Source organism: Macrotis lagotis, chromosome 7 (genome assembly GCF_037893015.1).
Source record: "Macrotis lagotis isolate mMagLag1 chromosome 7, bilby.v1.9.chrom.fasta, whole genome shotgun sequence".
In the NCBI taxonomy this organism is placed as follows: Eukaryota; Metazoa; Chordata; class Mammalia; order Peramelemorphia; family Peramelidae; genus Macrotis; species Macrotis lagotis.
In genome coordinates this window covers 153,322,848-153,334,678 of record NC_133664.1, presented here as the reverse complement: position 1 = coordinate 153,334,678, position 11,831 = coordinate 153,322,848, and the positions used below count along the sequence as shown (strand labels likewise).

Sequence of the window (11,831 nt, the reverse complement as noted above, 5' to 3'; positions counted from 1 at the left end):
TCCTGTGATTTTCCTCTCTCCTCTTCAAAATTTCCCTACTTCTGTCAGAGGCACAGGTTTGAAATCTCAGTATTATTTTCTTTCTCCTCACTCCATAAAGCTTGCCATTTCTAAGGAATAGACAGAAAAAGGAACAATCATTTGTCAAGTAATATGTGCCAGCTACTGTCACAAATATTACCTCATTTGCTCTCCTTTTTATATTATATGCTCATTGAATTTTATAATCAATAAATCAAATTGATCTACTTATTATCTGATTTGATTTTTATATCCATCTCTCCCATGTCTTCCCACCTCTCCATTCACATTGCTACTTTAATTCAATCCAATACCTAGATTATTTTTTATTGATATTTTATTTTTCCAAATACATGTAATGAAAAGTTTTCAACATTCATCCATATATGCATATCTTTCCACTCTCACTTGCCACCCCCTTCCCTCAGCAGCGAACAGTCAGTCAGGTTAATATTGTACATACACATTTCTGTTAAATATGTTTACAGATTAGTCATTTTTGGTGTGAAGAAATAGATGTTTTTAATTTTAAAATTTAAAATGTTTTCATTTTTAAAAAGTGAATGTAGTATTCATCAGATTCTGAAGGGTTTTCTTTTTTGTTTTGGGGGGTTTTTTGGGTTTTTTTTTTTTTTTTTTGGTTTGGTTTGGTTTTTTTCCCTCTGGATGAGGATGACATTCTCCATAGCTGGTCTAATAGGGTCATCCTAACTCTCTGAACTGCTGAGAGGAGCTGGTTCCATCAAGGTTGATCATATTACAATGTTGTTGTTAATGTGTACATTTTCCTACTGGTTGTTCCCCTTTTCTCAGCATCAGATCCTGTAAGTCATTCCATGCTTCTCTAGAGTCTGACCATTTGTGGTTTCTTATAGAACAATAATATTCCATAATATTCATATACCATAACATTTAGTCATTCCCCAATTGATGGCCATCAACCCAATTTCCAATTCTTTGCCATACAAAAAAGCTGCTATGAATATTTTGGAATATGTAGAACTTTTCCCATTTTTTAATGATTTCTTCTGAATACAGGCTTGGAATTGGAATTGCTGGGTCAAAGGGTATGAACATTTTTATTGCTCTTTGGGCATAGTACCATATTGCTCTCCAGAAAGGTTGAATCAATGTCCCAATCCTCCCACAACCTCTCCAGCATTGATTATTTTCCCTTTTTCTCATCTTTATCAATCTGATAGGTATGAGGTGATACCTCAGAGTTGTTTTAATTTGCATTTCTCTAATCAATAATGATTTGGAGCATTTTATGATTATTTATAGCTTTAATTTCATTTGAAAACTCTCTATATCCTTTGATCATTTATCAATTGGGGAATGATTTGTGATCTTATAAATTTGATGCAGTTTTTTATATATTTTAGAAATGAGACTTTTATCAGAACTCCTAGTTATGAAGATTGTTACCCAGTTGTTTTCTTTCTAATTTTGGCAACATTGATTTTATTAGTGCAAAAACCTACTTGAATAATAGTCAAAACCATTAATTTTGCAGTTTATACTGTACTCTAATGCTTACTTGGTCATAAATTTGTCCCCTTTGTATAGCTCTGATAGAGTATCTCTTGGTCTATTTAACTATGGTGTCACATTTCACATCTAAATCCTGCACCCATTTTGATCTTATTTTGACATAGGGTGTGAGATGTGGGCCGATGCCTAGTTTTTGCCATACTATTTATCCAGTTTTCCCAATAGTGAGTTCTTATCCCAGAAGCTAATGTCTTTGGGTCTGTCAAACTGTAGTCACTTACTACTCTTTCTTTTGAACCTATCCTAATTCCCGGCTTCATTATTCTGTTTCTTAACCAGTACCAGACAGTTTTGATGACTTTCACTTTATTACTATAGTTTTAGATCTGGTAAAGCAAAGCCTACCTTCCTTTACATTTTTTTTCCAATCAGGTCCCTTGATATTCTTGACCTTTTGTTGCTCCAGGTGAATTTTGTTACCATTTTTTTCTAGCTCAATAAAATAATTTTTTGGTAGTTTGATTGTCATGGTACTGAGTAAGATTTAATTTGGGTAGAATTGTCATTTTTAATATATTAGCTCTACCTAAGCATGAGCGACTGACATTTTTCCAATTGCGTAGATCTGATTTTGAGTGAGAAGTGCTTTAATAGGGGTGGCTAGGTGGAGTAGTGGATAAAGCACCGGCCCTGGAGTCAGGAGTCCCTGAGTTCAAATGTGACCTCGGACTTAATAATTACCTAGCTGTGTGGCCTTGGGCAAACCACTTAACCCCACTGCCTTGCAAAAAAAAAAAAAAAGAAAAGAAACAATAGACAATATATAGGGGTTGGCTAGGTGGCATAGTGGATAAAGCACCGGCCCTGGAGTCAGGAGTACCTGGGTCCAAATATGGTCTCAGACACTTAATAATTACCTAGCTGTGTGGCCTTGGGCAAACCACTTAACCCCGTTTGCCTTGCAAAAACCTAAAAAAAAAAGTGCTTTGTGTTCATACAGTATCTGGCATTACCTTGGGAGTATTTAATGTGGTCTACAGTTATTTTAAATGGAATTTTTCTATCTCTTGTTCCTGAGCTTTGTTGTTCATATATAGTAATGCTGATTATTTATGTGAGTTTATTTTATATACTGCTACTTTGCTGAATTTGTTAATTGATTCAAGGAGTTTTTGAGATAATTTTTCTCAAGTTCTCTAAGTATACCACCATATAATCTGCAAAGAATGAAAGCTTTGCTTCCTCATTGCCAGTTCTGATTCCTTCGATTTCTTTTTCTTCTCTTATTGCTAAAGCTAACATTTCTAATTCTATATTGATAGTAATGGTGGTAATGGGCATCCTTGTTTCACTCCTGATTTTATTGGAAATGCTCCTAGTTTATCTCCATAATATGTTGATAGTTTTGATACTTATTTTAAGGAAAATTCCATTTATTCCTGTACTTTCTAGTGTCTCTAATAGGAATGGATGTTGTAGTTTATCAAAAGCTTTTTCATTATCTCTATTGAGATAATCGTAGCTTTGCTAATGATACATTCAATTATGCTGAATGTTTTCCTTATATTGAATTGTCCCTGCCTACCTGGTATAAATCCAACCTGATCATGGGATATTATACTAGTAATAACTTGCTGTAATCTCTTTGCTAAAATTTTATTTAAGATTTTTGCATCAATGTTCATTTTTAAAAATAGCTGTGTAGAATAGGAATTAATTATTCCTAAAATGTTTGGTAGAATTCACCTCGAATGAATGTCCATCAATTGGGGAATGGCTGAACCAATCGTGATTTATGTATGTCATGGAATACTACTGTTCTATTAGAAACCAAGAGGGATGGGATTTCAGAGAATCCTGGAACGACTTGCATAAACTGATGTTGAGTGAGATGAGTAGAACCAGAAGAACATTGTAGACTGTAACAGCAACAAGGGGGTTATGATCAACCTTAACGGACTTGCTCATTCCATTAATGCAATAATTAAGGACAATTTTAGAGTACCTGCAATGGAGAATACCATTTGTATCCAGAGAAAGAATTGTGGAGGTTTTTTTTTTTAAAGATTTGAGTTTTAGGGGCAGCTAGGTGGTGTAGTGGATAAAGCACGGGACTATGTGTAGATCTGATTTTGAGTGAGAAGTGCTTTAATAGGGGTGGCTAGGTGGTGTAGTGGATAAAGCACGGGCCCTGGAGTCAGGAGTACCTGAGTTCAAATCTGGTCTCAGACACTTAATAATTACCTAGCTGTGTGGCCTTGGCCAAGCCACTTAACCCCATTTGCCTTGCTAAAACCTTAAAAAAAAAAGATTTGAGTTTTACAATTTTTCCCCTAATCTTACTTCCCTCCCCTACACAGAAGGCAATTTGCCAATCTTTACATTGTTCCCAAGGTATACATTGATCAAATTGAATGTGATGAGAAATCATATCCTTAAGGAAGAAACAAAGTATAAGAGATAGCAAGATCAGACAATAAGATATCGGGTTTTTTTCCCTCCTAAATTAAAGGTAATAGTCCTTGGTCTTTGTTCAAACTCCAGTTTGTTTTTCTGGTTCTGCTTATCTCACTCAGCATCAGTTCATGCAAATCCCTCCAGGCTTCCCTTAATTCCCATCCCTCCTGGTTTCTAATAGAACAATAGTGTTCCATGACATACATATACCACAGTTTGCTAAGCCATTCCCCAATTGAAGGACATTTACTTGATTTCCAATTCTTTGCCACCACAAACAGGGCTGCTCTGAATATTTTTGTACAAGTGATGTTTTTATCCTTTTTTCATCATCTCTTCAGGGTACAGACCCAGTAGTGGTATTGCTAGATCAAAGGGTATGCACACTTTTTGTTCCCTTTTGGGCATAGTTCCAGACTACTCTCCAGAATAGTTGGATGAGTTCACAGCTCCACCAACAATGTATTAGTGTCCCATATTTTCCACAACCCTTCCAACAAGAATTATGAAATTTAAAAAAAGACCAAAGTCTATTACCTTCAATTTTTTTAAAGTGTCTTATGTACTACATAATTTTGCTGTCTCTAATATTTTATTTTCTTCTCAAGCATGTGATTTCCCAACACATTCAATTTTGATCAATGCATTCTTCATTAGTGGTTCACCCTTTTCATTTTGGATACTGGTAATTTGGTTATCTTTCTTTTTTTAATCAGATTAACCAAAAGTCTATTTTATTGGCTTTTTCATAAAACCAACTCTTTATTAGATCAATAGTTTTCTTGCTTTCAATTCTATTAATCTCTCCCTTTATTTTCAGAATTTCTGATTTTGGTATTTAATTGGAGATTTTTAATGTTCTTTTTCTAGTTTTAGTTGCATACCCAATTCATTGATCTTTTTCTCTTATTTATATAAGCATTTAGCTATATAAGGTATCCCTTCAAAACTGCCTTGGCTGCATCCCATAAATTTTGGTATATCTCATTTTCTTGGCTATAATTATTATTTCCATGATCAACTCATTCTTTAAAATTATTGTTTCCAATTAATTTTCAGTTTATCTTTCCATGACCCTTTATTACATGCTATTTTTATTGTGTCTGGATCTGAGTATGCATTTATTATTTCCGCCTTTTATGTCCTGTAAAATGTCAATTTTGGTATAGGTGCAGAGGAAAAAGGTATATTCTTATCTATCCCCAACAAGTTTTCTCCAGAGGTCTATCATATCTAGGTTGCCTAAGATTTTATTCACCTTAACTTCCTTTTTGGTTATTTTGGGTTAGATTTATCTAGTTCTGAGAGAGGAAGTTGAGGTCCCCTATTATTAAAGTTTTGCTATCAGTCTCCTTGTAATTCAGTTTTTTTCCTCTAGGAATTTAGACACTATACCACTAAGCTGCATACATGTGTAATGATGATACTTTCATTACCTGTGGTGCCTTTTAAGAAGATGTAGTTTCCTTCCTTATTCTTTTTAATGAGACTAATTCTGGATTTCCCTCCATGCTCTTTCCCCATTTATATTTTTCTTTCCTTTTCTCTTATTCCTTACCAAAGTTTTACTCCCTTTCCCCCCTTTACCTTTTCTTTTAAAATTTAATTTTCAGTTTATTTTCACTTATACTTCACCTTCCCTTTTATCAGTCCCTTCTTCCCTTTTCTTTCCCTTTCTCTAGTCCCCCTTCCCTGTAGAATAGGATAAATTTTTATACCTACGTGGGAATGTATTTTATTCCCTCTGGGCCAAATTTATTGAACAGAATTTATTCAGTTTCATACCCTCTCTTCTTTCCCTCTAAAATTATAGATATGCACCAATCAAATACTATTAATCAGGTACCATCAATCACAGATTATTTAATAAACTAAAGTACTATCAAAGTACAATCACAGATTGATAACTTGTTTGATAAGCAGTATTGCCTTAAAGTCACTAAGTACCCTCCCCTCTTGTGTCTCATTAGAAGTATATTTCTTGAGTTACATTAAATTATAATCATTTTTTAATCTTACTTCCTTTTCAAGTATCCTCCAAGGACACACAATCCTCATGAGCCAAAGTATCATCCAAAGCCTAATCATTTCATGAACCATTTGTACCCCGCCCCCCAAACACACACATTCTTCCATACTCCCCTTTAGCTCATCACCCAGGGTACTTAAGCCCTTGTTAAATAAAGTATGGATTAAGTCCAACCCTGATTTAATTAACTATAGAGTCTCAAAATGCTCTAAGAACTTTACAATTGTGTGTAAGGTATAGAAGACACTGACTCAGGACTTATCCTATAGGATGGTGGTGGTGCGGGGGGGGGGGGGGAGAAGAATTGTTAGGTGCTGGCGATTCAAAAAGCACACAAGTGAATAAGGAAAGTGGACAGAGGGACTACTAACAAGTAAAGATGGAAGGAAAGCTTCATGGAGGAAGCATAGCTCCTGGGAAAAGTACTGACACTACAAAGAACTGGTATTAAAGGAAATCTTTCAGGAGACAGGTAGTAAACTGAGTTGAGAAGCATTCAGCCATAGTCAATCCATTTATTTGTGTTTGCATGTATTTGTTACAAAGAATGGTTTTATAGAGAGAAGATTGGATGGAATCAGTGGGGAAAGACAATCATATTAAAAACCACTAAAAAATTTTTAAAAATTAAAAAGACGGGGCAGCTAAGTGGCATAGTGGATAAAGCACCGGCCCTGGAGTCAGGAGTACCTGAGTTCAAATTCAGCCTCAGACACTTAATAATTATCTAGCTGTGTGGCCTTGGGCAAGCCACTTAACCCTGTTTGCCTTGCAAAAACCTAAAAAAAAAAATTAAAAAGACAATCATAAAGTTCTAGCTTTTTGAAAGCACTTTATTTAAACTCAACTTGGATTCAATTCTTTGCTCTGCTATTTACATGTATGACTGAGAAAATCATAGCCTCCCTGAGCCTTCATCTGCAACAGGAAGGGGTTGAGAAATTATCATCCCTAAAGAATTCTTCTGCAACTCTAACTTCAAACTATTATAATAAATAGAGACATTAGAGCTGTCTTGCTATTCCAAATAAATTTTTAAAAAAATCTCACAACTTAAGTAGCAGGAATTAATTTCTCTATAACTTTTAATCAACTATAAGTGAAGAATGCTATAGAAAATCATTTGCAAGGCCTGGGGGTCTTCTTACACATTTTTATTAAGGATCCCCCCCTTCATCTGTGTGTGATTCATTCTCATGAAGACTTTGTAAAGAGAAAAGTAGGCATATAGATCAACACAGATATCACTATCCATTATTTTTTCTTATCTTTTCATAGCTTTCATAAAATTGAAATATCCATTGAGGAAGTGAATATTGGTGTAGGAAATGTTGATATTAAGAATCAAAGTATTATCAATTTTTCATTTCAACTAATTACTCTGAATAGGTTAGGTTGGAGTTTTTAGAATGGATGCTGTCCAATATGGGTATTGAGGATTGACTTTTTTTGTTTTTTGTTTTTTGCAAGGCACATGGCTAGGTAATTATTAAGTGTCGGAGGCTGCATTTGAACTCAGGCACTCCTGACTCCAAGGTTGGTGCTCTATCCAGTGCGCCACCTAGCCGCCCCCAAGATTGACTTTTGCTGTAATTAATCTGACAACAGAAATTTCTGAAATGGCTCTTACATAAGCAACTAATTTTCTATCTGGTAAGACAGTTATTTCATTTTTATGAGATATCTGATTACTGCCATATTCAGTACACCTTCTGGCTCTCTAGTAGTTATGATAAATTTATATGCTCCTTTGACTGTTTTCTGTATTCACCTAAAGTCACTAAGTACTGACAAAATATAAACAAGTTTAGAACAACTTGCCAGATTCTTCGCAAAATTTTACTTATTATTCAGGCTAATTGTGAATTACTTAAGTAAGATGACTTAGTGTCCATTCTTTTGTTTGGGTATATGATGAAACCAACTAAAACTTCTTTTATCCTGTCTTAGTTTCATTAAAAAGTCAGTATTACTATGTCTCATCTCCAATGGTACTCCTGTTCATCCAAAGACCAAATCTATTAACATCTAAGTTACCATTCATAGATTAACTCAGATTTGATTCTTGGAACATTGGTTACTGTCATTGCAAAAGGGATTGTATATAAATGAATATTGTATGGTTTTCTGTTTCATGGCATGCCAAATAAGATTTTTATCACCTGGGACCAACCTTCTAGTGATCCTCTCCCTAATTAGGTAGTAGTCTATTTCCAGGTCCAGAACTGAAATCTTTCTAACTTGCTAATAATAGCAGTTGTAGTCAATCCTTATATAGCACTTAAAGGTTACAAAGACCTTTTTGCATATATAATTTCAACTTCAAAAATCCTGTGAACTAGTGTTTCATGTGTCATTTCCATTTGGAAGATGAGAACTAGGATTAAGAAAGGTGAAGTGACTTTTTCATGCTCTGAAAACTAATAATTAAATGTCTAAATCTGTACTCAAACTCAGAATTTCCTTATTCTAAATCCAATGTTTTTTGCTATAACATGTAGTATCTACGAAAGCATGTGTTCTAATGATACTGCCTGCAAGAACCCAGGGATACTTTTGCTTAGTGAAGTTTCTATATAATCTTTGAAATGGTACTGGGAAAGATAGAATTATACCATACATGAAGATGTTACCAACTCTACCTCGATTTATTCCCTGCCAAAATATTAGATGAAATCAGCTTCAATTAGTTCCCCTTTTTAGAGGGAATACATTTATGCCTAAATGAAGAAACATAATTTATCTTAATTTTTATGTGTGTCTATCTATAGGTAAGGGACTTGTGAACCAATTCACTCCTTTTCAACTTTTTTTTTATTAAGTTGGCTGCATAAAAGATATACATTTCTCACATGGACAATTCTTGTCATGAATAAAGGCAACAAAAATGTGCTAACAGTGAGCTGTGCTTCACAAAGTAACAATCATTTTGGATGAAAAAAAATCTCCATTTCTGTACAATGCAACTATAAAGATAAGCAAATAATGTGAATGACTTGTAAATACTCAATACAACCAAATATGTGAACAAAGAAACAGGCACCCATTATGTAGCTAGTTCACTTGTATTCCTTTGTTTACCACACATAATTTTAAAAAATCATTCATTTATGTAGTAAGAATGAGAACATTAAGAAAAATGAAATTTGGATCTCATTTCTTATTTTCATAATATCAGTGCTGAACTTCTAATAACAACTTCATTGACTCTAAATATTTAAATGCATTTCAAAAGTAAAAAACAAAATTTCCTCTTTTTTCAATTTTTTTCTATACTTGTAGGATTACCCACATTGAAACCAAGTAGCATGAGTAACAACAGAGGATAGATATTAATAATATGCCTGCAGTTTTCAAAGTTAGATCTAGGTGAACCATATTTAGAGTTATACTTGAGTCTATGAAACCAACTAGCATTATATAAACACCTCAAATTGCAGAATTTCTGTATTAACTGTATCAAAGAACATTTATGCACGCTTTAAATTTCCAATCCCTAACCTCAAAACAATTTTTTGTACAACTAATAAGTATTGAAGGTTATTTATTTTAAAATCCATATCTGCATTCAGGAATTTTTGTTTAAGAGGGACAGTATTTAGATTTAAGTTCTGAACTAAACACTTTTCCTACTATGCTGTATTTATAAAGCAATAAGCCTTTTTTTAAATAAAGACAGATCTTAAGGCAAATGAACTGTACAAACTTACAGTAGTGTATAATTCAAAAGTTTCTTCCTTTTTTAAAAAATAGGATAATACATCCCTTCCTGAATAAAGATACATGTGTTAAGGCCTATGGGATAAAACACTATTGCTATGCAAAAAATTTAGTGAAGAAACTACACATTCATTTTTACGTATACAATCTCATAATAAATTCTTAGATCTTTTGAGTCTACAAATTGAAACATTTACATCCAGAATTTGTATCTAAGGCACATATTTCATGTAAAAACTAGCGGAATTTTTAATCCATCAATTTATTGCAAACGCCATTACTTTTATTAGAAACAAACTGCAATGTCTCTAAACCTGCTGGCAATATATTGTAGAACAGATTCTTATTTCACACAGTGTAGTTCTCTTCTTTAATTACATTCCTGTAGGAGGTGCAACTGTTCCTCCGCCATGGGTAGAAATATTTGACTGATGGTGCAAGCTGGTCTCCTTATATACAAACCAAGCATTTCCTCCCCAAAGTATTAAGTTCAGAAAACCAAATATCTATGAGGAAAAAAAAAAGGACTTAAAATACTTTCCTCCTACAACATTCGGAGAAGACATCTCTTTTCCCATGAAATCCTAAAATACTAGAAATTTAACGTATATTTCTTTCACAGTAAAGTAAAATTTGACCCCTTAAGTTCTCAATGAAAAATTTTAAAACCATACAAATTAAAAAGCATAGGACCCAAACTATGGTGAGCATATGATTTAAGGATAGAAGCAAATCAACAGGATATCTCTATTTGACATGGAAGGGGTATCTTATGTTCCTAGAGAAAAGGAATTATGCTCTAAAGTCTTTTCAAAGCTTTCTTTTCAGTCTCTTTTCTAATTAGAAAAACTCTTTTCTCTCCTTCCCTCTTTTCCCCAAGATCCAAAGTTCCATGGAGGAATGTGGAATGGAATCTTCAAACCATGCTCTACTCCCTATTAAGAGAAGTGAATTTTGGGTCAGAGTGAAATTAACCCACACTACCACAAGTACTCTTCAGAACACTAAGAAAAAGATACCTAAATCCCAAAGAGTGAATTGAAAAATAGCAGGATAATGGTGACTTCTACTATTCTATCTCAAATGAACATAAACACAAAGTTTATATTTAAAATTTATCAGTCACTGAAAAGAATCTATCTTCAGGAATGTGGTCAAACTGTATTTTTTTTTTTTTTACAAAGTTCCATATGTACAATTCTTAAAAGCAAAACGAAATCTATCGAAAAATTATATACTTACCACAGATACATTCAGAGATCCCATACTAGTCACAGAGTCAAAGTAGCAGTGTGTCACCTTATTATTGCAAGTTTGAATCTGACCAATAAGATTTTCACCTGTGGTCATCTTAATATCTGTCAGAGCTTTAGCCCAGGCTGAAGTGGCCACCAACCATAAGAAAGCAGTAATAATAGTAATAAGGAAGTCCTAAAAGAAAAACAATTACTTATGTACTTATTAATACATCAGATAAGTCTAATTACACATTATTTTTAAAATCCCATGAATAGATACTCAGATACTCAGACTTTTCTAAGAAACAGTATGAGAGAACAGAGATGATCAATCTTATTACCCTCTCTGAAAGTTTAGGTATTTCTTATACTTTCATTCAACAATCTGTAAGAATTTGTATTAATCAGCATTGCACTAGACCATACCATTCCCCCTCAAACTCTCTTCTTAGACAAAACTGTTTCAAAATTTCTGATGACCTCTTCTCAGTCTTCATTCTTCTAGAACTATCTAGTACACATGACACTCTTATCCCACCCTTGCCTTCTTCATACTCTCTCATAACTTCTCAATCTTCTTTTTTGGATCATCAACCATAGTATACCTGGAAATATGACTCTTGGTTATGTTCTGCTCTTCTCAGATAATCTCTCTTGGTAACGTTATTAGAAGCCAATTGAATGTACATTGGTGACATATTTATTCAACCTCAGTCTCACTGCTGAGTCCTGTGCATCACCAAATCACTTTTCAATTAGAATGTCTCAGACATCTCAAACTCAGTATATCTAAAACTGAACTTCTTTCTCTAAAGTTCTCCCCCTTTTCTAAACTTCCCAAACACTTCTGAAGGCATCTCCATCCTTTCTGT

General features: G+C 33.8%; 1 protein-coding gene across 1 annotated transcript in view; it reads right to left on the bottom strand.

Annotated features, from left to right (window-relative positions):
• Positions 1-8,797: 8,797 nt before the first annotated feature.
• The window catches only part of SYPL1 (synaptophysin like 1), a 31,933-nt gene continuing 28,899 nt past the window's right edge, over positions 8,798-11,831 (bottom strand). The window contains exons 5-6 of the mRNA XM_074193945.1: positions 10,964-11,152; positions 8,798-10,227 (exon numbers count right to left, since the gene is read on the bottom strand). Of these exons, the coding sequence (XP_074050046.1) occupies positions 10,096-10,227; positions 10,964-11,152 (321 nt within the window). The 3' untranslated portion in view covers positions 8,798-10,095. The remainder of the gene's footprint in view (positions 10,228-10,963; positions 11,153-11,831) is intronic.